Genomic DNA, 26,139 nt, shown 5'->3' on the forward strand with positions numbered 1-26,139 from the left:
AACATCTAGTGAGGTCTGAAGAAAACACTGCCACCTTATTTTCAAATGTGGTGTTAAGGTTTGCCACTTTTAGAAGCTGATTTAATATCTGCCTCTGTAAGTTATAAGCAATATTTGAAAGGACAGACACCCCGTGTGTGTTTTGTTTTGAAATCCTAGTGGTTAATGTGTAACAGATTTTCCCTAAATATGCAAAGGGAAAACACCTTTGGGATTGGAAGGGGTTGTTTGATATAATTAATAGTAAAGGTAGATTATTCGTGGTATCTTCATTGTGATTTTTAAGGTGGGTGTTTAGAATTTATTTTGAATTCTCCATGAAAATTTGAGGAGCTGGATCTAAATCTCAAAGTAATAACTTAAATCTTGGCTTTGAACTTGGTAGGTCTGCACTGGCAGGTTAGAGGGGGAACACCCCAATAAAGGAATAGGACCCAAGTTAGCTCATGTATGGGAAGTTATACCTGCCACTTGTGCTAAGTTTCCTGAAACCTTCTGAAATCCTAAGGGTAACCGTTTGATGGTGATTAACTTTTTGTTTATTTTCTGTCCTGCTGTTAGTTTATTCATGTGCCAGGGTGATTTGAATATTAGCATGTGGTAGCTTCAAGGAGTCCTTGGTTTCTAAAAGTGAAGGTTGCTAATTTGAAGGTTCACCATCATGGAAGGACACAGCTGGGCATATTTGAATGAGAGCCCATGACAGAACCTGGGTCCCACTGGTACTCTATCAAGAGGGGAAGATGTTTCCCGCAATGTGTAGAGGCAATGCTGGGAACCCCCTATTTGTATATTGATTTTCTATGTCTGTTACTCAGTGTTTCTGGTAAAGAGCAGGATTCAGATTCTACCTATGTGTTCTTTCCATTGATCTTGTGGTGCTGTGTATAAACGAAAAAACTCTTGTGTCTCGAAACAAAAGGAAATCATAAAATGCTGAGTAACGGTGGTGCGTGACCAAGCTACTTTGATTAAAAACCATATTCCTGTGAGTTTGATTACCTTGCATCACAAGGGAGAAGTAATGTAGGTACTTTCCAGTTTAAAATTTCTCTCCGAATCATTTGATATAATGGAAGCATTCTGCAGCTGGGATGTGGCGATGGTTGTACAGCTCAATAAATTGACTAAAAATCATTGAATCGTATGCTTGAAATGCTTGAATGTAAGCGTATATTGTAAACCTCAATAAAGTTGTTTAAAACCCTATCTAAAAATTTTTAATGTTTATTTATTTTTGAGAGAGAGAGACAGAGTGTGAGTGGGAGAGGGTCAGAGAGAGAGGGAGACACAGAATCCGAAGCAGGCTCCAGGCTCTGAGCTGTCAGCACAGAGCCAGTGCGGGACTTGAACTCACAAACCATGAGATCATGACCTGATCCGAAGTTGGTCGCTTAACCGATTGAGCCACCCAGGCAACCCAAATCCTTTCTATTTTAATTTGAAACCACATTGTTGTTTATGTTTGCAAGAATATTTACTGACCTGTGTATATATACAGTGCACGTAACAGGCACACCACTGTCCTTATGGAGTGTGCATTCCACTGGGGGTGGTGAGTAGATAGCCGGCAATGTACAAAACAATTATGTAAAATGTTAACAGGCGAGTGCTACGGAGGAAAAAATAAAAGGAAGAAATCACATTGAGTTAGGGACATAATTTGAGTGGTGGAGCAGGTCTCCTTGAAAAAGTGACAGTTAAGTAATGATCTCAAGGAGGTGAGGGGTTACCTGTTACCCTGGAGAGGCAGAGGGGATAGCAGGAAAATGCTGGATATGTTCAGGGACATCAAAGAAGCCCATTTGGCTTATATTGTGGGATCAAGGGGGACAGAAGTGGGAGCTGTGGTCAGGGAGGTAATTGGGGTCAGGAAGCTGATGTGTGGTGCCTTGTAGACAATTTTTTAGGTCTTTGGCTTTTCCTCTGGATAAGGAAGGATGCTGTGGGAGGGTTTTAAGTATATGGCTTATGTTTTAACAAGATTATTGGCTGCTGATGGTGGGGAAGGAGAATCAAGGAGTCAGGGGTGGAGACAGTTGCAGTGATTCATAGGACAGATGATGGCAGTTTGGGCGCAAGTGGGAGCAGTGGAAGACATCGGCTTCTGGATGTGTTGTGAAGGTGAAGTCAAAGATCCCCTCCTGTATCTGAGGAAGAAGATAAAGAAGGTGTGAGGGTTAACACCAAAATTTTTGTCCTGAGCACTTGAAGGATGCTAGGAAGATAGTGAAGACCACACTGAATGAAGTTCAGGATGGAAGAAAGTTCTGGAACTTCAGGTTTGCACACGAGAAATCTGAGATGCTCACTAATCACGAGCAAAGATGTGGAGTAGACAAATGGATATAAGACCAGGGTTTTGTGATTCAACGTTCATATGGGCCTGCAGCTTCTGACCAAGGATGTCATGTGGGGTCAGAATAAATACCTGTTTTTCAGAACATTGGCCTTCCAAACTTGCAGAGAAGTGTTAGGCTGAAAGGTACTGATGATTCCTTTATCCACCCCAGTCTCAGAAGGAGCATGCTTGCCCTTTGGGGCTCTGGACTTTTTGGTGAAATCAGGCCAAAAGCAATATGGGTGTTAAGTTTAACATGCTTTTAATTTTGATAGAGTATGAACAGCCAGTGGAGTAGTTTGACTGGTTTCTCTTTTTGTCCTGACACTTTGCTTCTTTTTAGAATCATACCCAAAGAGAGGGGAACAGCCCTAGTTTGACGTATTGGAAAACAAATTGAGAATAGATATTAAGTACAGAAGTTTTGCCCAGAAACATAGTGGTTGAGAGGTCTGTTCATACGACCCAGTAAGCATGGATAAGAACCTACTGCTTAAAGAAATGTCTGTGCTTGATCAAATCCTTGTTTTCCCTTGTTTCTCTGAGTTCAGTGTTTTTGGAGGGAGTTGGGGACAATATTTAACACTAATAAATGAAAATAACCTCTCCTACCTAGATACTCGAAAAGTCTAGATTCCCCCTTAAAGAGTGGTCCTACGGTTGAGTATGAAGGCTACAAAGAGAATGAAAGCTGATTAGAGCACATTTTCTCCTCTTTGTCCAGCATCTTCTGAATATGATTATTTTATACTGAGGCTTTGTCTGCATTAGCAGTTTTATCTGCAAGGAAGGGACTTCTAATTTGCTAATTAGAGAGCTTGTTTTTCACAACCAGTATCCCACTGTTTTGGAAATCACTAAGCGTTTTCTCTGGGATGTGAGAGCTCCTAAACTGAAAACAATTTCAGCAAAGTTCATCAACATGGTGGACGGGCTTTGGCATATACTTACCTTGTGCGTTGCTGTAGTTCTTGAACTCAGAAGGGAAATGTATGTTCTCTCTCCTGCTTAGTCACAGCCCATGGATCCTTACTTCAGCTTCTTTGTAATCCTGTTATGAATGCATCTTGCCAGATATGATTCTTCATTGTATTATCTAAACAATGTCTAGTTTCTTCTTTTTTCTTGAAAGAGCCCCAGATATAGGAGTCCCACCATACAACTGTAAAATTGTGCTTTGCTTTCTGGATATTATACCTAGTATACCTCATGGTATTGATACTTAACTAGTGGAAGAATTACAGAACCAACACCATTCAGCCACACCATGGCCAAACCTTTTCTTTTCATCTAAGCGTTAACTGCAGTTATTTACTCTGATGTCACAGCACCGTTTTCTTTAAAGTGGATTAATATGGTTGTTAAATATTTTTAAATCTTTTGTTACCTTAACTAGGGAAAACCCTCTTTGTACAAATGGATGTGTGATTTTAATTGGTTGTACATGTAATTTTTTCCATCGGCTCTTCCTTCCATCTTGATTCTGCAATGTTTATGGTATTTGGTATGGTAATGATGGGCCCTCTGTGCTTCTGTAAATGGCTGTCTGAAGACAACAGAAGTCCCTGCTAACTCACTTCATTTACCTTTATCTGCCAACTTAGCTTTGTGCTCCAACTACAAACACATGGTTTTATTGAAAATGTTAATGCTTTGATAGAAACAAATATTTTATTTTCTGATTATGAGGAGCCAAGGTCAAAGCTACCAGTAGGCTTTTCTCCCTAATCTATGGCCTTGGCTGAGAGATTCAGTCCTTTGTGGAGTAGCTTTTTGGATCTAGCCATGCAAACTGAGCTGAAATTGACATCCAGATTTGGTTTACATCAGAACTACCCAGAAGTCTCTACCCATTTACATATTACTATAGCAGGATATTTAAAGGGGGAGAGGAGTCCTTGGAGCCAAGTGTCTGAGTTTGAATATTGGTTCCACTTTTTGCTTAACGGTGTGATCTAAATATGAAACAAATGAACCTTTGAAGGCATAATACCTTCATCCATAAAATGGGAATAGTATTGTCAGAAACAACAACAGAATAACCCAAGGACTTTGGTCCACTGTCAGTGGCCTGTAAATATTAGCTATATATAAAGAATGGGTGTAAAGTAGGTAAGTCCAAAGCTGTTTACTAGGGAAGTGGTCTTGGACCACTGAGACCCTCCATGCATCATCTGTATGACAGGGACAATAGTGAAGTTTACAGCTTATGGTGGATTTGAGAATTAAGTGAGATGATTCTTTTTTTTTTTTTTTTTTAAATTTTTTTTTTTTTTCAACGTTTATTTATTTTTGGGACAGAGAGAGACAGAGCATGAACGGGGGAGGGGCAGAGAGAGAGGGAGACACAGAATCGGAAACAGGCTCCAGGCTCCGAGCCATCAGCCCAGAGCCCGACACGGGGCTCGAACTCACGGACCGCGAGATCGTGACCTGGCTGAAGTCGGACGCTTAACCGACTGCGCCACCCAGGCACCCCAAGTGAGATGATTCTTGTAAAGCACGTCGCACAACGTCTGGAAACAGTACTCATTGTCATGTCTTAGGACTGTTCGTGGCTGTTTTCACTGTTCTCAAAACAGTTTCCTTGGCCCCACTCAGTGCTGATATTAGAAGCTCAGGAATGTGGATTTTATTTATTTTTTTTAAGTTCTCCACTACATAAAGCCCAGCACTTGCCTTTGGTTCAGTATTTAGGAAACCATGGCCATTGGTGGACTGCCGCATCATGCCTGAGATGAAATCCTGAGGTGAAATTGTAGTCCACTTGCAAATAAAATTATTGATATTTTTCTACAGGATACTTTTTTGTTTTGAATGGTGACCCCTGTCTTCACTGTCAGTAGAAATAGCTCACATCTATAACTCTCATAATTACATTATCTTCATCGGTGATCGGTTTCATTCCTAAAAATAAATGCTTCTTAAGGTTTATGAAATTTTCCATCAGACATTTTATTTTGATCACACGTTGTTGACAGAGTGAAAAAGAAGAGAGCTGACCATTTCTGGGTTTTTGCTGATTTGCTCTTTTTAATATTCCCCTTGTTTATGCCCAGTTTATCTCCTGCAACCTTTACTTATCCAATGCCTGCACTGCCAGATGTGGGTAACGAGGGTGAGGAAATTCAAGTGTCCTGCCCTCGTACATTCTATTCTTCTGCAATGGAGGTTCCTTGTTGCTCCCTGTTTTAAAACTCTGCAGTGTGTTGCAAATATTACTAGATTTTCAAGTGCAACCAATATGGGTACCGGATTTCAGAGAGAGCCTTCACAGAATGTCTCATGATTTTCTCAGAGTTGAGAAGGAGAAATGAGGATTCATAGTAGATTGAAAAACTCTTCCCAGGGAATTCTGGATAATGCACCACTGTCATGATGGAAAGTTTTATATTTGGCCATGGCCTTTGGAGTATTTTTATCAACAACTTGACGGAGGAGATGGATTTATTAAATTTGCGAATGGCATGTTGCTGGGAGGCCGAGTTCTGAGATTAGATGACAGAATCAGGATCCCCCCAGTTCCTGAGGGGCAGGGATGATGGGCAAAGATTAAATATGATGTAGTAGAGAAGCCACAGGTGGGGCAGCCAAATGGAAGCATTGTACAGACTGTTGTTCAGATCACAACTTGAGTGTTGGCACAGCCCGTGCAGAGGACGGTCAGGAATGGAATGACTTCTCAGTGATAATTGACTCTTCCTATATTCATCTCATTTTAAGGTTAAAGTAGAATATTTGCTTTAATAAGGATCTCACTTAACAATCACAAGAAAAAGACCCGAGGATCTTCTTTGCCCACATAATTGCATAATACGTACTTCCTTTCTAAACCTTGTTTTCTATTATTGCCTCCTTCTCAGCCTTTTTAGACGTTTGGCCCTAATCACACCTAACCCATGAAATTTTACTAACATAGATAGACATAGACTATATATCTGATCATGGGTTTTATGTATATCTGTGCTTTAAGGCTAGGAAAAAAAAACGTAACATAATCTGCCCCACCAAAACAAACATTTACTCACTGGGGCAATATTACCCCTGTTGAGAGTGCATTCCATAATGTATTAAGACCAAAGGAGTTCCAGAGTCCATAGAGAATATTCTCAGGTCAAGGTCTCAGACGTGTAAGTGTCAAAATTTTTTAAATACGTTTTTTTTGTTGTTGTCAATTACAAAAGTGCTATACATCCTCTCAAAATAAATATCTTCCTAGGTCATAAGGGAGTAATTAGTGAAAAATCTCCTATCCCTATTTCCTCTTCATCTACTAGTGTTATGGTTTCTTACATATGCTTCCAAACGTATCTTATGTACATACAATAAATATATATATATGGCCTTCTCATTTTTCTTTTTTTTTTAATTTTTTTTTTCAACGTTTATTTATTTTTGGGACAGAGAGAGACAGAGCATGAACGGGGGAGGGGCAGAGAGAGAGGGAGACACAGAATCGGAAACAGGCTCCAGGCTCTGAGCCATCAGCCCAGAGCCTGATGCGGAACTCGAACTCCCGGACCGCGAGATCGTGACCTGGCTGAAGTCGGACGCTTAACCGACTGCGCCACCCAGGCGCCCCCCTTCTCATTTTTCAAACAAGATTGGTATCACATTATAATATATATCAGTTTTGTCACTAAAAAAAAGTCACTTGTGGGGTTCCTGGTTGCTGGTTGGTATAGCAGATGACTCTTGATCTTGGGGTCATTAGTTTGAGCCCCACATTGTGGATAGAGTTTTCTTTAAAAAAAAGTAACTTGAAAGTTTTACCATTTTAAAGAGCTCTCTTTTTCTTATTCGTTGTCTCCCATTCCACACATGCCATTGCATTGATTTCCCCTAGTTTAGTTAACTATCCCTTTGGAGATGGATGTGTATCTTGTTTCCAGTCTTAGAAATTACCAACAATGCTTCCATGACTAACCTTAACCTTGTGCCAATGCAAATATATCTGTGGGATTAATACTAGGGTCCAAGGAATGCACGTTTGTTACTTTAATTGTTATTGCCAAATTTTCTTTGATACAGATTGTATCAGTCTCTCGGTAGCCATAAATGAAAGTGCTTATTTGTATACATCCTTGCTAATAGTGTGTAATCAAACATCTTGATGTTTACTAATTTAGTAGGTGAAAAAATACATCCATAAAATTTTAATTTGTATTTCTCATTATTAATGAGGCACAGCAACTTTTCCTACATTAAGGGTCCATTTGTATTTCCTTTTTTTGAACTCTTGGTTCTTATCCTTTGACCATTTTTTATTTTTATTTTGATTTTAAAGTTTATTTTTAAGAGAGCATGAGAGGGGGAGAGGCAGAGAGAGAGGGAGGTGGAGAATCCCAAGCAGACTCCCAGCTATCTGCGTGCAAAGCCCAATATGGGGCTCGAACTCATGAATCATGACATCATGACCTGAGCTGAAACCAAGAGTTGGACCAAGCCACCCAGGTGCCCCCTTTGCCCATTTTTATATGGGATTTTGGGTCTATTGATTTCTAGAATCTCGATATACTGAAGAAGATATATACTAAATAATTTTCCCTTTTGTGGTATAAATTGCAAATGTCTTGATGGCTGTTCATCTCTTTTGTGTTTCTTGTGGTGCTTTCTGCAATCAGAAAATTAAATATTTCTTTAACGTATATGATTTCATCAGTCTTTTCAGAGTTTGGGCTACTACATGATATATAGAAATGCTTTTCCTACTACAGATTTCCCTGCAACTGCTTCTTGTGTCTTTACTTATTTAATTTAATTGTTTAAATCTTGGATCCGTTTGGAATTTATACTTGAATAGGATTATCTACTCTTGAACCATTGTATAGTATTAAGTAATGGATGTAGTTTCCTTAGCACATCTCCACTGATGGATATTTGTACCACTGCCAATTCTTTCATCTTATAAACAAAAGGTCAGATGGCAAATATTTTATGTTGTGTTGTCTCTTTCATAACTACTCAACTCTGGTTTTATAGCATAAAAGAAGCCATAGCTAATATGTAATGAATGAATGTGGCTGTGTTCCAATAAAACTTTATCTACAAAAATAACTGATGGGCCGGATTTGGCCTGCATACTGTACTACGCAAGCCCTTGTAATTTGTAGGTCAGTCCCATAGATCTGGAATTGACTCTTTGTGCTGTCCCTTACTACGTGAGGGCAAGCCTCCTAGCCTCTAAGCCTCAACTTCCTTATCTGTTAAAATGGGAGAAATTCGCACATCCTTGACACAAGTTGTTGAAAGGATCTAAGAAGATGAAACGTAGAAAGTTGTCATCACAATGGCTGACGTACATTTTAAACTTTAAAAGATTGCATTAAAATGTTATTTAACTTGAAAACTGAGGTTTTGGTGAATGTCTCAACCTAATCCTAGTCCATTCAAACAGGTACTTATTTATTGGACCTTCTATGTGTTGTATGAACAAAATAGACAAGTATCTGACATCAAGAAGCTTCTTTTCTAATGGACTATCTACAAGGAAGGGAAGTAAACAAGGTTACGGAAATTGGATGTGATTGCTAAGCTGGCGGAGACACCTCTGACTAGGCGAAATGGAGTTGATGTTCTGTTCGTCACTGTCCCGTCTGCTAAATCTCTCCAATTTTCTTTCTAGATACCCTTTATGGGAAGTTACTTACACTATAAATTTAATGAAATAGAGAAAAGTACAAGTTACAGTGAACTGTTCACAGTGTGACAGACACAGGATCCATCATGTTGTTTTGGCTTTACCTCATAAATGTGTCGCTTTATGTCTAGACATTCCCCCAGATAGCGTTTAATAGTTAATACATTTTAGAGCATACATTCCTCCTTTTATAGTTGCCACAGGAAGCGTGTTAATCATCCTGTCTGCACCCTCTGAAGTGCCGTCCAATCCCACAGACCCCCTCCACTCCAGGCCCCTCAGCTGTTGAGTGAATGCCTCATAAAACTGTTTTTAATTTCTTGTTCTTTTTCTCTCAGCCCTTAGGTTGGTGGGTTGTTACATAGACTGTTAGCCCTCCCCAACACCAAACTCTGGGAATGTTTCCTCTTCCTACCCGTGCTCCATAACATACTGTGGGTCATGACACTGGATGAGAAAGTAATGGTGAGGAAAAGGGCCCTCCAGCCCAAGACAGGAAATGAGGTCTGAGCCAGACCTCAACTGTCAGTTTTGTCTCCTTCCCCTTTGTGACCTGTGGGATTAAGACACGGTCTCCTCGGTGCACCTTTCCTACCTAACACCTTGTGCTGTGGCTTGTGTCTGAGGCAGAAGCCTTTGGTGAGAGGCAGCTGTTCCACTTGGGGCTCTCGGGGATTCTTATCCCCTGACCCCTCTGTTCCCAAGAGCAAGAATTTACAGCAAGGACTTCAGAGTCTGTTCCCTGTGCTTCTGTCTAAATGAAATCTTTAAACTCTTCTTCAAGTTTATCCCTCTCCTGTGTAGGGATAGAGGAGAGCTAGACACACAGGAAGGAAGGGGAATCAGGAGATGTTATCCTTTATGATAGTCCATCCAGCAAGCATTTCTGATTTTTATCTTTATAATTCAACATTTTCATGTTAGTGAAGAATGAGAAAGCATTGAATACTTTGTCTTTTTAAACAAATATTCTGATTATATCATATATATATATATATGTATGTATTTTAAGTTTATTTATTTATTTTGAGAGAGAGAGACAGAGTGAGCAGGGGAGGGGCAGAGAGAGGGGGAGAGAGAATCACAAGCAGGCTCTGTGCTGTCAGCGTGGAGCCTGATGGCGGGGCTCGAACTCACAAACTGTGAGATCATGACCTGAGCCAAAACCAAGAGTCAGATGCTCAACTGACTGAGCCACCCAGAAGCCCCTATATCATGTATTTTTTAGTCACCAAGAGCAGAAGGCATACTCAAGCTGTTTTAACTACAAAGACATTTAAAATGGAAAAGCGTAGAGATGAAAGTTAAATTTCAGGAATGTTTGATCAGGTTTCCTCTCTTCCTCCTTCCTTCCTTCCCTCCTTTCCTTCTTCCCTCCTTTCCTTCTTTCCTTCTTTCCTTCTTTCCTTCCTTCTTTCCTCCTTTCCTCCCTCCCTCCCTCCCTTCCTCCCTCCTTTCCTCCCTCCCTCCCTCCCTCCCTTCCTCTTTCCTTCTGCCTTTTTACTTACCAGCTTTAGCCTCTGGTTGATTTCCCTTTCATTGCAGTTCAGTCCACTTTCTTCCTCTTGTTCATTCATATTCTGGGAGGAGGGTAGATCTTCCCTCAGAGCCCCATATTGAATTACACCAACCTAAAACATTCCCTCTGACCAGGGAAATTCCATGTGCTAATTGGCTTAGTCCTGGGTTAACACCCCTTCCCAAGCCAATTACATGTCAAGGAGGATGAAATTAAGCTGATTGCCAAATACCAATCAGACATTATTTCCAGAGCCAGAAGCCGGGTCAGACCATCCAGAATTTAGGGTTTGAAAGTAGTTTCCAGAAGAAAGTATAAATAATCATGTTTATTGAGCCTTAGTATGTGCCAAGTACTGTTGGACATGCTTTATCAGTAAGAATTTACTTAATGCTCATCACATCTCTGTGGTTTCTTGTAGGAATGTATTCAGCGAGGGTGAATGTTGGTAGGATATTAACAAATATTTTATATACCTAGTTCATTCTTCCTCACTGTGAAAAGAACTGTTCTTGTGAATTTAGGACTCTTACATGTTTTGGGGTGCCTGGGTAGCTCAGTTGGTTGAGCCTCTGACTCTTGATTTTGGTTCAGGTTATGATTCCAGGGTTGTGGGATTGAGCCCTGCGTTGGGCTCCACACTGAGTGTGGAGCCTGCCTAAAACTTCCTCTCTCCTCTGCCCCTCTCCCCTGCTTGCACTCTCTCTCTCTCTCTCTAAAATAAAAATGAATAAATAACACTAAAAAAGAAAAGAATTCTTACAAGTTTTAGAGACGATCCAATATTTCATGTGTAAGGAAGTTGAATCATTTTAAGGCTTGACCACTGCCACATCCATGTCTATCTTGCAGAGTTGAGAATGGAGTGAAAAGAGCAATATTGTGGCAGGACTGTCACCACCTGCCTCTCTGGTGTGCTTGACATGCATTGCTAATTGTTCTGGACTTTACTGATAAATAATCGTAGAGTCATTTGAGGCTAACATGTGAGTTAAAGCTTCTTGGCCATGTTTGATCTAGAATTCAAATGTCAAGTCTCCTTGCCCCGTGCTTTTTCCACTATGCCATGTGACCATTTTAATCCTTGGATGATTGTTTATGTTAAGTTTTGTGGAGGCAGTCAGAATTCCCGAAGATAAGATTGTTGTCGTGTGAAGTGTACTGAGTGCTTCCCTGGAAGGTTGAAAGCTTTGGGTCTGGAGCAGACTTACCTGTAGCTTATAAACACTTGAGATGTTTGGCATTGGGCAGTAAGAATTGTGACTTTTTTGTTAATATCTCAGATGTTCTTTGTAATCAATTCCTTGTTGTATCTATAAAAAGCAAAATTAAAATTTGCCTGTGGGGTGCCTGGGTGGCTCAGTTGGTTAAGCATTCAACTCTTGATTTCAGCTCCGTCATGATCCCAGGGTTGTGAGATCGAGCCCCTTGTTGGGCTCCACGTTGGACACAGAGCCTGCTTAAGATTCTCTCTCTCTTTCTCTGCCCCTCTCCCCCACTTGTGCTCTGTCTCAGAAACAAACAAACAAATAAACAAGTAAATAAATAAATTTGGCCCAACTTTAAACATTATTTGTTCCGGTCGCCTGGTTGGCTCAGTCAGTTAAACGTCTGACTTTGGCTCAGGTCATGATCTCACAGTTTGTGAGCTTGATCCCCGTGGAGCCTGGAGCCTGCCTCAGACTCGGTGTCTCCCTCTTTCTCTCTGCCCCTCCCCTGCTCACACTCTGTCTCTCAAAAATAAATAAAGATTAAAAAAATTAAACATTACTTGCTAGATTTTGAGTGAATCAACTATTTCATTATTAGTAGGAATTTTGACTGCATGTTTGGATGAGGGTAGATTCCTCCTGAAAGATACAATTTTTTAGTCTCAGATACTTCTAAACAGGCATCATCATAGACTTTGTCTTTGAAGGACCTTCAGAATTCCCTAGTCTGTGAATTGCATCGTGCTCATAGTGCATGCATTATTCCTGTCATCCCACGTACCCATGCAGACATCACTAATTAATCACCCAATCCTCTTAACTCCTGGGTAGTCACCACCGGCATTGTCATTTTATGCAATACCCTCTTTTTTAAGGACAATATAGTAGGCTCCAGAGAGATCTTCAGCATCAAGTTTAGAATCTGGGAGCTTCATTTAAAAATTTTTTTTTTTCAACGTTTTATTTTATTTTTGGGACAGAGAGAGACAGAGCATGAATGGGGGAGGGGCAGAGAGAGAGGGAGACACAGAATCAGAAACAGGCTCCAGGCTCTGAGCCATCAGCCCAGAGCCTGACGCGGGGCTCGAACTCACGGACCGCGAGATCGTGACCTGGCTGAAGCCGGACGCTTAACCGACTGCGCCACCCAGGCGCCCCTGGGAGCTTCATTTTAAATACTTGTGCTCTTTCACATTTTACCTAATATTAGTTTTAACATCCAGTCCTAAGACAGAGATCCTGCAAAATAAAATGAATAATAGTTGGTACTAAAGAATGAATAATGTAGTTGCCACGTCTGGTGTTATTGTCTGATACTGTATCTGGTATTATGGTTAGTTATTGATAATTACCTTAAAAGCACACCATTGATGTGAAATAGGGGGATGAAGTTTTTATACCCAAAATTTGAAAACAAAAAATTTGCCCAACTCTTTTAGTCAATCGGAAGGAAAATTTCCATTTTCTTAACTGGCTTAAAAATTAGAAAACTCCTTTGAACAATGTTGAACAACTTCATAATTACACATGAATAAAAGGAAAACACTGGGGATCAGCAATATGAATGCTTTTTAGCGCTTCCTTTTTCTTTTTTTCATATGTCCAGCAATAAATGCACAGAAAGGTAATTAAGTTACTGGTAGTGGAGAATGCAAAAGAATCGTAAGCTGCATCCCATAGAGCTTTTTAATTAAAAAATGGAATAGTTTTAAGATGTGTTTTAGATTTGGTAGAAAAAGCATTAATTATAATATTAGGTAAAAAAATGAATACTAATATTTTTGGGTTGTTGCTGTTGGTTAAAAGTAGACCACAAGATGCAGGGTAATAACCCTGGATTCAGGTCATACTTTTAATATAAGTTCCTTGAGGGAGGCATTAGTAAGCATATTTGACTAGCAACAGCACATAACATGTATATTAGTTTTGTTTTTAATTAGATTTAGACAGAATTCATTATTTTTAATGGCTTTTCATTAGTGAACAGAAACCGTTATTTGGATGTATTATGGTAAAATAAATTCAAGGTGTATGCTTATTTTCTGCAAAGAATCTCTTAGGTATTTAAAGAAATCATCGTTTGGAACACAAATCCTAGGTATTTGAAATTCCTTGCTTTTAAACAAAAGTATGATTTATATGCTCTAAAAATAGTACTTTTCTTTGTTTCTCAAGTCAGGTGTTAATAATGAACAATAATTAAATGAGATAGTTTACTTAAATTGCTGAAAAGTCTTATTGCTAAACATTTATATTGGTTCCCATTGGACTTTGCAAATAATATTGCTGGACGTGGGGGGCAAAATTGAGATGTTTCTCTGGGATTTGTATTTTCTTTGAACGCAATAGCTTAGTTTTGTTCCAAAATTTATGCATGTCGACCAGGTTCTGTGAGTTAATCTGCCTTAAAAAAACACTATGAAGTGGGGTCTCAGAGAGGAGCCCAGATTTACAGTATTTGCCATCATTTTCACATGGGGAATTCTATCTACCTTAAACAGGCCAGTCGGAATTAAACTCCAATTGTGTGATTTATTCGCCTTACCGTAGAAATATGTCTTCCTGATGTCTACTGAATTGTAGCATCTCAAAATGAGAAAAATACAGTGGCTTGTTAATGGTACACCAGGGAGGTAAAAGCAGGTTTTTTTAATGCACAAATGAGCTGTAAATTAAGTAATAATGTTCTTCCTTAACTATAGTTTTTAAAGGTGAATTTCTCCAACTTTGTAACGTTTTTATATAAGCTTAAATAATGAAATATCACCCACACGTTTGCTGTGTTTTCTTCAAGCCAGCCTCTCTCTTCCTTTGGTTTTGCTCAGTGGAAATTCCTTTCATGCAAAGAGGTTATGACAACAATCCCAGTATTATCTATAAATCAATGCCCATCTCCTTTATCTGTTGGGCCATAGACCTACCCCCAGATACGTAACAGTAAATCCAATAAAATTTGGATGTTAACAACACTTAGATTTTATTTGGCTTCTGAGTTGTTTCATTTATATTTCTTCATCTTATTTTCAGAGTAACCACAGAATGACCCTATAGACAAAGAACAGTCAGGAAACCACCGCTGGTGTGTTACTGTTAACTCGCTAAACTTTATTCGGAGCTCATGACTTTTCACACTCATTTTTATATTTTGTCTCACTTCCTAATCCAGAATCCCACAATGCATTTTTTTTGGTCGCCACGCCTTGGTCTTTGATCTGTGACAGATTTTCAGGTTTTCCTGGGTTTTCATGACCTTGACACTTTTGAGGAGTATCGGCCAAGTATTTCATAGAATGTTCCTCAGTTTGGATTCGTTTGATGTTTTTCTCACGACCAGACAGAGGTTATGGAATTTTAGAAAGAATCCCACAGAGGTGATGCTCCCTTCTTATCACATCTGTCAAGATGTGCATGATAGTCCGTGGTATTCCAGGTGACCATAACCTTCACCTCTTGGTTAAGGTGGGATTACCAGGCTTCTCCATGGGGAAGTTGTTATTTTTCTCTTTTCCTTTCCTGTTCTTTGAAAGCTAGGCACTAAATCCAGCTGGTGCTGGGATTAAACTCCAAGTCTGGGAGGATCAACTGTACTTTTGACTCTTGTGCTCTACAAATGGGAAGAACCAGGGCCTAGTAGACTTCTTAGCATTTCAAAGAGTGACTCCCCTAAACTGTCAACTTCAAAGTCCTGCCCCTGGGGAGGTGAGGGCCCCTCCTCTCGCTCTGTATATCATAAAACGCCTTCATCCTCCTGCCTTAGCTCTTGGTTGGACTACACATTTGTTTCCTCCATTAGATAGTCAAGTTCTTGAGGGCTTGCTACATGTTTTTATAACACAATAGCAATGGCAAAATAGCAGCCACCATTTACTGGGTTTTTATCCACTGATTATCTCATATAATCCTCAAAACTACCCTTTATTGTGGATACCACTAATATTTCCCATTGTGTGGATGAGAAAATTGAATCACCTTCCTCTTAAGTTGTCCTGGAGACCCCCAGGGCAACTGGCAGCTCCGTTTGCTGGCCCCCATTTCTTAGCACTGCGCCTGATACTGAGCAGATGTCAGTTCAATATTTAAATGTCTACAGTGATAAGTTGATGAAACAAGACTATTTTTCTGCCTTAGTTGGCCTTCTTTGATTAGAGAACACTGTTAAGGCATAGAAAAAAGAAGAGAGCCTTGAAAATAATCATGCTTCAATAAAGGCGTTGAAAGCAAAGTTCTGTCACATTCCTTTCTTTAAAAAACTGTAATTGCATTTAGTGGGCTTGTTAAATTTGCACACGGATTCCATCATGCACATCACATACCTGCAGCTTATTTTATCTCATCCCCGTTCAGGCTAATTTAACATATAAGTGATGAAAGGAAGGAGTATTTATCTCTGAGGTTGATATCCTGACTCTTGAGTCAGGGAGACTTAATAAGGTCAGCAGATAGAAGTATAAAATGAAAACCAAAATAGCACCACAGTGTCATTGGAAGACAGACAGAAGTATGCAACTCGTTAAAATCATCTTCTAATTCATAAAAAAATATGTATTAGCAATCCGCTGTAGGTAGGACCCTGTGCTAAGCATAGGAATAAAACAACACAAGACAGGAAGGAACCTATTCCCGGAGAGTAATAAACTAATGGAGAAGACAGACACCAAGAAATAAACAACAAATTATATTTGTGATAGGATGTTCCAGGGAAAACAGGAGCCCACTGCCAGGATAACACACAACCCTGTACGTGCCTCGTGGAAGCCTCCCTGCCAGGGGTACCTTTACACTGACATCAAACCTTGAGCCAGGAATTTCAAATGCATCCACTGAATTCATTAAAAAGAAAATATTTTTCATCACAAGTTGAGTGGGATTCCACAGCCACTCTTTGATCCTCTTGCTGCAAATATGTTGGCAGTGTGTCTCCATTAAGGTGTGATTCCTCCAAGAGCAACTGGGTGGTTCAGCCGGTTGAGAGTCCAACTCTCGATTTCAGCTCAAGTCAAAAATCTCACGGTTATGAGATTGAGTCCCACGTTGGGCTCTGCACTGAATGTGGAGCCTGCTTGGGATTCTCTCTCGCACTCTCTCTGTCCCTCCTCTGCTCATGCTTTCTTTGTCTCTCTCAAACATAACTAAACATTTTTAAAAAATAACTCATTCCTACAAGACTCTTAACAGGTGAATGGCGGGTTTCTTTTGGCAGCCTAACTGCCCTGTGGTTTCTACCCCTGTGCTCTACCCTGCCCCTTTTAGGAAGGTATCCTCGTACATTAGTTTGTCATGTCAGAGTTGGTGAGCTGTTGAAAGTGGATCTAATTGCCAACTGCTCATTCTAAGAAAGAGTCAGTAGGGGGAAACTGAAGCGCAAATGACTTTTCCTTCTTGTTTTCGATGAGTAATGTCATCCCTGAGGGCGGAAGGCTTCTTGCTGATGATTTTTGCCTCCAAAACTAGGTTTGAAGTTAACCACAGTCTTTATTTAGAGTCATGTTTTTTACTCAACAGCGTTTATCCCAAGTTCTGAAAAACAAAGCATTCACTCCTGTGAGATTGTACAGCTGCAAATGATTAATGATATAATTCTCAGTCCTTTATAAAGTGTCTCAACACTGAAGAGGTTTATCCAGTGTGGAATGGTAATGGTGCTTCAGTGTGAGAATAGGTAATCAATACCTCCGAGCTTGGAAAAGTGTTCTGTTTCCTCCACTAATGACATAGGGGTTTTTGTAAGGCAAGGGTGTCTGGAGCATGAAGCACTCCAAAGAAAAATTAATTTAAAATCCGAAGTGGAAGATCAGTTTCAATTAAACTTGCACTTGAATGTACATTGGGTGGAAGTGTGAAAGCAAGCATGTCGTTGGCTTAAATCTTCAGATTGTTACCAGTGAATAAATGGATCCCACTGGTACAAACCCTGATTATATTTTCATAGAGTGCTAAATTATATTTCACCCATGTCTGGAAGGTTTTGAGAACTAACATGAATGGCAAGTACTTTTAAGAGGTCGCAGAGTACTTTTCTTTATTAGTAGGGTAATGATCAGGTGTCTGTATTTACAAATGATGGCTTGCATTCTCACTTCTTCGGAGTCGTACATGTTTGGAGTTATTTTACTGTGCACGTTTTTCCCACCGAGTATAATTTTATTGTACTAGTGAGATCCTAAAAGGCATTGCACGCACACACATATGTACGATATTACAACATTAGTTTCCATAATTTGGACATATAGGCTCATGAGACACATCAACAATCACTTTATTCGCCTATAAGAATATTTAAAGAATGGATCGGAAAATTGGAGCCATTCCTTATGTCCCCTTTCCCCTCCTTTTTTCCTTCAAATGTAGTGCTGCAAGATGAAAGTGAAGTTTGGCTAGAATATATGCAAATGCACACTCTGTTCCTTTATGACTCATCATAGTCTTAGGGAATTTGACCAAGAGGTGAAACAACGGGAGCGAAAAGCCCTTGATGTGTCTTTCGTTAGTAGAAGTCCAACAGTAAAGACAATGGTGATGTTACCTTTTTCTAGAAAGCCTTATGACACTTGTAAATGATTTTGAAAAGTGCCCTGAGGTGGCTAAACCTTTGCCAAGCGGTGAGCATGTTCTTCCTGATAGTCTCTTTTATCTTACTGTTTGGGATGAGAATTCGGGAAAATGACCCAGGCATAGGAAGAAGCCAAGTTACTTGCCAGACAGCAAGAATAGGGATCATTTTTAGGGAGTCACCTCAGTTGCTTTTGCAGCCATGAAGCTTTCATGACCATGAGTGAAAAGATTTTCTTTGTCTCTTTTTTCATGGTACCATTGTTTATATTAGCTGTAAGCTGTATAGAAATAGGGAGATGGGGACATTCGTGGCCCGTGGTGGCTGGCAGTGGGTTGGGGACAAATGGGTAGGCTTTTATTCAGTAGTAGAGAGACTTATGGTGTCTCTGTTCCTCCATCACACAAAGCTAGGTATAGAATGAGGTGTGAAAATACTGGTTCATGGGTGGATTGGTCTCTTAAAATCACTTTGGCTGTTTGTCCTCTTCTATCTGATACGTGAAGAAATTTGAAGCTATAAAACCTAGGTTGGAATCCATGTATGTATGTATGTATGTATGTATGTATACACATTATACTCTACTGATTGGGAAACCTAAAAATTATAAGACTTAGACTTATTTTATATCTGATTCTCAAGAACAGATGTATCTTCATGTTTCTAGCAAAAGACGTGTCCATTCAACAGGCCACTCCTGCTTTATCATGTCTAGAAGGGCAAAGGCCGGGAACAGAACAGTCTCAGATATCGGTTTAATTGTTTGATATCAATTTTTTTTAATTTTTTTTAATGTTTATTTATTTTTGAGACAGAGAGAGACACAGCATAAATGGGGGAGGGGCAAAGGGAGAGGGAGACACAGAATTGGAAGCAGGCTCCAGGCTCTGAGCCATCAGCCCAGAGCCCGACGCGGGGCTCGAACTCGCGGACCACAAGATCGTGACCTGAGCTGAAGTCGGATGCTTAACCGACTGAGCCACCCAGGCGCCCCGATATCAATTTAATAGATATCACCGCCCCCCCAGATCATTTCATGTCCAAGTATAGCAGAGAGGCAGGTGCAGTATGTTTTCTCTGCCTGTGCCTGATTGATACCCAGTAGGATTCGGCATTATAGTTGCATTCCATTTTATTCCTGCTGCGTGTATCCCCAAGAAGCCTGTCTTTATATGAGTGCTGCATTCAGTCTGAAGGCACCTTTATACACCCATCTCCTAGGCCAGAGAGGGATTCGGAAGGAGAGGGAGTACCTGAATATGTAAGTTTACATCAGGCCAAACCAAAAAATCTTTCACAATTAACCTAAAAACCCTGCCTCATTGCCTCTTTGTAGTGAGTCTCATCCCGTGTTATACTGCTTTTGATTTTTGATTTTTCCCTTTTCCAGTTCACAAACTCCTGGGAGCTAAGAAGAAAGTTGTGTTTGTTACACTGTTGGTGATAGCAAAATATGCTAAACTGACTAAGGTGTTTTCTTGTGAATCAATGCTTTGCTTATTTTGGGAAACTTATTTAAATTTTCTTAAAACTGTGAACGACTCTGACAGCCCGTCTGCTCAACTTCCTTAATCTGATTTCAGAGAAAGTTAGCAAATGTTTGATTACAAATCAAACAAAACAAAACTGTATTAAGGGACATATCCTTTCTTAAATCTTCTCACCCCATCAAGCAAGTGGCTTGGATCCATAGTTTCCACTGGACTGACATCTTTGGAGTGGGCGCATGGGGGAAAATATACCTTCAGAGACATCATGCTTAGCTTCCTACTTCCTGTTCATTCCATCCTTGATCCTTGAACCATGAGGATTGAAGTATCGTTTTCTTTTAACAGGTGCCTATGGTCCTGAGCACTGGGTCACATCAAGCGTTAGCTGCAGGGGCCGTCATCAGTCTCCCATAGACATTTTAGACCAGCATGCACAGGTTGGCGAAGAGTACCAGGAGCTACAACTTGATGGCTTTGACAATGAGTCTTCAAACAAAACCTGGATGAAAAACACAGGGAAAACAGGTAGAATCTGTCTTTTTTTTACTAGTCCACAAAATACTGTGAAATATTTTTAGATGTCTCTAGTATTTACCTTACCTATGACTTGCTCCTTAGGTAGTGCATGTTGCTATAGGGGACATAGAGCTGAATGAGAGCTTTGGGATCAGCTCTTGGTGTGAGAACCAGCCACTTGCTCTACTAGCTGTGTGATTTTGGGCAAATTACTTAACCACTCTCTGTGCCTCAGATTTTAGAAGTATAATAAAGATACATAGTAAAATACTGTCAACCTCATAAAGTCATAAGGATTAAGTGAATCAACATTTGTAAAGTGTATAGAATGGACTTTCAGAAATCTCTATCCGTGATGATGGCCACTAGCCACATGTGGCTTTTTAAATTTAACTATTAATTAATTAAAAACAAATAAGATTAAAGCTCACTCCCTCTGTTGTAATAGCCACATATCTTTTTTTTTTTTCCCCCCGAGTTCATTAGGTTGTCCATATTCAGTGTTTGAAAGCAGAGGATACATATTCAGATCTTTGTGGGGTTTTTTTGTGGGGAGAATTTTATTTATTTTTGACTTTTATTTATTGTATTTATTGTTTATTTTTTGACTTATTTTTTATTTTATTTATTTTTTTACTTTTATTTTTCCAGCTTTATTGAGAAGTAATTGGCTTATTACGTTCTATAAGTTTAATATATACAATGTGATGATTTGATACATGCATATATTGCCAGGTGATTACTGTAATTAGGTTCATTAATATTCCTATCACCTCACATTGTTCCTTGTTTCCTTCCCTCCCTCCCTCCTTCCTTTCTCCCACCCTTCTTCCCTCCCTCCCTTCCTTCCTTTTTTCTTTCCTTCTCTCCTTCCCTCCTTCTCCCTTTCCTCCTTTCCTTCTTCCTTCCTTCCTTCCTTCCTTCCTTCCTTCCTTCCTTCCTTCCTTCCTTCCTTCCTTCTTTCCAGTGAGAATATTTAAGACATACTTTCTTAGAAACTGTGAAATACACAATATAGTACTGTTGACCTTAGTCACCATGATATACATCCCCAGGACTTACTTCTCTTAAAGTGGAAGTTTATACCCTTTGACCACATCTTCCCATTTACCACATCTTCAGCCCCGGGCAACCACCATTCTACTGTTTCTCTAAGTTCAGCTTTTTTAGATTCCATATATAAGTGAGAACATACAGTATTTGTCTTCCTCTGACTTACTTGACTGAGTATAGTGCCCTTGAGGTCCATCCATATTCTCATAAAAGGCAGGATTTCATTCTTTTTTATGGATCGTATTCCATTGTGTGTGCACATGCATGTGTGTGTGTGTGTGTGTGTGTGTGTGTGTAACATTTTATTTAATCATTCCTCTACTGATGGACACTTAGGTTGTTTCCATGTTTTGGCTATTGTAAATAATGCTGCAATGAACACGGGGGTACATATATATTTTCAAGATAATGATTTCATTTCCTTTAGATACATACCCACAAGTAGAATTGCTGGGTCATTGGGTAGTTGTATTTTTAGTATTTTGAGGAACTGCCATATTCTTTTCTATAGCAGCTGCACCAATTTACATTCCCATCAAGAGTGCACAAGGGGTCCCTTTTCTGTGCATCCTCATCAATACTTTTTATCTCTTGTCGTCTTGATAATAGGCATTCTAACAAGTGTGAGGTGACATCTCATTGTAGTTTTGATTTGCATTTCCCTGATAATAAGCGATGCTCAGCCCTTTCCATATACCTCTTGGCCCTTTGTGTATCTTTGGAAAAATGCTTATGGTCTTTTGCCAAGTTTTAACCAGGGCTATTTAGTTGTTTGTTTTTTTGGGTTATTTTCAGTGGGTTTTGGTTATTGTTTTTTGTTATTGTAGTTGTTGTTTGCTATTAATGAGTTACATGAGTTCATTATGTATCTGGGGTATGGAAATCTTTATCACATGTGTAGTTTGCGGATTTTTTTTCATATTCATTGGATTGCCTTTTCATTTTTAAATTATTTCTTTTGCGTGGAGAAAGAAGCTTTTTAGTTCAATGTAATGTCACTTCTTTATTTTTGGTTTTGTGGTTTGTGCTTTTGGTGTTATGTCCAGAAAATCATCCCTTAGATTGCTAAGACCAATGTCTGGGAGCTTTCTCCTCATATTTTCTTCCCAAAAGTTTATCTTTTCAGGTCTTGGATTTATGTCTTTATTTCATTTCAAGTTACTTTTTGTGAGTGATGTAAGGTAGGAGCCCACCTTCATTCTTTTGCATATGAACCTTTAGTTTCCCCAGCACCATTTATTGAAGAGATCCATTCCCTTTGAGTGTTCTTGGCTCTCATGTCAAATATTAGTTGATCGTATATTGTATATGTGTGGATTTATTTCTGGGTTCTAGATTCTGTTCATTGGTCTATGTGTCTGTTTGTATGCCTGTTTCATACTGTTTTGATTACTATAGCTTTGTAGCATAGTTTGAATTTGAAGATCACAGGTAGTATTGTGCTAGCCACATTTCAAATACTTAGTAGCCACATATGGGCAGCAGTTACCATGATGAGGCAACACAGATAGAGTGTGTGCTATCACTGCAGAAAGTTCTCTTGGGCAGCTCTGTGCCGAATGCACAAATGGAAATAAAGTTCTTACCTTCCTTGGGTTTTTGCTGTGTTAATATTTCCTATTGTATTAGAGCACAGAGGAACACTTTCTCGCTTTTTTGTATATCAAGTCAGCAACTCTAGTCTCCTGCTTCATTTTAACACAATCACCCTCACTTGTCATTTGAAATTTATGAATATGAAACATTCTATTTTCGCCATTGCTAATGCAAGGAGCTATCTCCCTCTTAATCACTATTGTGCCATTATCAGTTTTAGATTGTCCATGGAATTAGAGAATGCTTTGCTGTGCCCCACTGCCTGATCTGAAAAATAAACACAGGGCTATTATATTACATCTCTACCTCATGCTACCTGGGATTCTGTTGGTACTAAATATATTTTTCATATCTTATTTTTGAACTCTTATAACTCTCAATGATTAAAACAAACTCTCTCTCTCTCTCTCTCTTTCTTCCTTCTTTTTGAAATGATCCCTTTGTAACCAAGGATATCACTACAAACCACTCTTACTAATCCCTTGCAAGAGCCTTGGCTGGCCAGAGCCCTAGTGCTAAGCTAAAATGACTTCACTGTCAGCCCTTTTTGACCCACAGTAAGAATGAAACCAGAGTTGTCTTTTCTTTCAACCTAAGTGGCTGTATGTACAACTTGGGGAGAATTCATTTTCTTTCTCCAAATCAGCATTTGTCTGAGATTATTCATGGCTGATGGTTTGGGGTTGGCAATTTGTTCGTAAATTGCTTCTCACTTGTCAGCACAGTGATTCCTGGCTTTGGGCTCTTTTTCATAATGTTCTCGTAATCGGTGGTCCTCTTGCCTTAGAGTAGGTAGGCTACCCTCTCTTGCACCTGAGTCATCCATTTGCATAGCTGCGCAGGAAACATGTGGGACTGGTAATGTTATCTGTACACATGCTTTTTCACCCCCATTTCTCGCCTCCAATGTAGACAATATCTATTTTTTGTTACAATTCAGAATTTCTCTATCAGTGGTCCTGCTTTGTATTTCAAGCGTGAGTAACCTTTGGAGAACCATGATGGGAATATTAACTCTTCCGACCATCCGAATGTGGTGGACGGGAGCGTTGCCATACTAGGTGTTATCAGCTGTTGGCATGGAGTGCCACCTCGGCGCCACATTCCGGAAACCTGCCAAAGGCAATTTGCTGGGCTCTCTGATACGGTTTTCTACTTGACTCGCAACGTTTGACAGCCTTCTGCGAAGATAACACGTTTCAGTGACAGCTTTCAGCTTGGTATCACCAGTGACAGGTTTTAGATGAGTGTGGGGTTCACTCAATGCACGTTGATTCATGACCTTGGTCTTCCAGAAGCTGATTATCAATCTCTGTCACTGTGCTGACTTCCTAGAGTCATCAACAACTTGTTGTAGATCCATGAGTGCGCGCGCCTGAATTTAGAGCGCAGCCATCCAAATATGAGCACATCTGTCTCAGAGAGTCTAGAAGAAGCATGCCTTTCTGAGAAGCAGAAATAAATCCCCATTACTTCTCACACTGTACTTACTACTGTAAAATTCATGACATCATCCTTGATTGGCCATACTTCAAATAATCTTAAGATGATTCCATAGGGCTGGTTTTTAAAAAGTGACAACCACGTCTAGGCAATGTTAAACAAGAACATGGAATTGTTTCTCTGTTCTCTTAAGTTTCAGTTTATGGTGGTTTAGAACAGGGGTGCAGAAATCTTCTTGTGTTATTGATTTTCTTTTTTCTTTGTCTTCTTTTTTTTGTTGTTGTTGATAAGCACAAACCTAGAAACTTCTTTCATTCTGTAGTTGTTAAAATGCCAGATGAATTCATAAATTTTCCAGTATTTTGGAGAAATGAAGATCAGTTGCTTTATCTCCCATGCATGAATCTTATAAATTAAACTGAAAAACAGTATACGTACTGTGCAGGGTGCCGTGCGTCTAAATTAAGGGCGAGTATTGACAGTATCCACTGTGAATAGTACTGATAGGTACCCCAGATAACATCAGTTTTCGAAAACACACATATCATCAGCCCTAACTAAAGAGGAAGTGGACCTACAGCTAGTGCTATTCCAGCAAAGGGATCTGGACCCCAAAAAGGAAGAGAATCCAGAGTGTGAGAAGAAAGTGGTCAGCAGAGTATAAGTACAAAGTACCAGAAACATCTGAAGATTAAATCCTTCTGCTGGTACCAAAACTCCAGGAAAGAAAGCATACATATAAAACATGCCATAGGAAAGTCTCCCAAATTCACTTCTGGTTCCAGAAGAGCTCACGGGAAGAAGAGAAAGGCCTTCCCCTGTTTGGTGACCTGAAACCTGCAGAGCCCAAGACCCCAGGTAAAGGCCCAGGGAAGAAGCCGAGAATCAAAGAAAAAGTAGAGAAACAATGACCTTCTTCACTGGGGAAAAAGGACTCTCAAAAATGAGAGGCCAAGATCTTCACTACTCCTAGTAAATCTGTAAGAAATGCTCCCCATACCCCCAAACGATGGCCTAGAAAACCTAAAATTCCCTAGTCAACCTAAAATTAGAGAGTCAACCAGAAGGAAACATTTAAACTCCCTAAGGAGCTTTAAAAATGCCCAGGTCCTGACCCCTGTTGCAACCTTCTCCAAAAGTGAGCCCCGGACTTAAATATTTTTTAAAAGCCTCAACAAATTTTATGGATGTATGTTCATGGGTGTAAGAACTTGCAGTTTGAAGTAAATCATTTGTTCTTCTATGTACTTGGTAATGTAACGGGGAAAATGGGACGCTTCTCTACAGTTGTTTTTTATTATTAAACTGCAACATTTGCTTCTGAGTGAATTACCGGCATTCCAAAAAAATTGTTAAAAATAAAAAACAGGGGCACCTGGGTAGCTCAGTCGGTGAAGCCTCCAACTTCGGCTCAGGTCATGATCTCACAGTTCATGGGTTCGAGCCCTGTGTCAGACTCTGTGCTGACAGCTCAGAGTCTGGAGCCTGCTTCGGATTCTGTGTCTCCCTCTCTCTCTCTCTCTGCCCCTTCCCTGCTTGTGCCCTGTCTCTCTTTCTTTCTCAAAAATAAATAAACATTTAAAAAATTTTTTTAAATAATAACAATTAAAAAATAAAAAACAAAAACATGGATGTCATTTTACTACAGTTTTGCAAGCTGTTACCATTTTGGGGAACTGGACAAACGGGACACAGGACCACTGTATTATTTCTTACAACTGTACACGAATCTATAATTATCAGAAAAATTATAAGCTTCATGAAAGAAAAGCCCCCCCAT

General features: G+C 39.7%; 1 protein-coding gene across 6 annotated transcripts in view; it reads left to right on the top strand.

The window, feature by feature from the left end:
* The window catches only part of PTPRG (protein tyrosine phosphatase receptor type G), a 719,983-nt gene that overhangs the window by 394,103 nt on the left and 299,741 nt on the right, over positions 1-26,139 (top strand). For all 6 annotated transcript variants that reach the window (XM_045496941.1, XM_045496940.1, XM_045496944.1 and 3 more), the window contains one exon: positions 20,097-20,276. In XM_045496941.1, coding sequence (XP_045352897.1) covers positions 20,097-20,276 — 180 coding nt within the window. The remainder of the gene's footprint in view (positions 1-20,096; positions 20,277-26,139) is intronic.

Source organism: Leopardus geoffroyi, chromosome A2 (genome assembly GCF_018350155.1).
Source record: "Leopardus geoffroyi isolate Oge1 chromosome A2, O.geoffroyi_Oge1_pat1.0, whole genome shotgun sequence".
In the NCBI taxonomy this organism is placed as follows: domain Eukaryota; kingdom Metazoa; phylum Chordata; class Mammalia; order Carnivora; family Felidae; genus Leopardus; species Leopardus geoffroyi.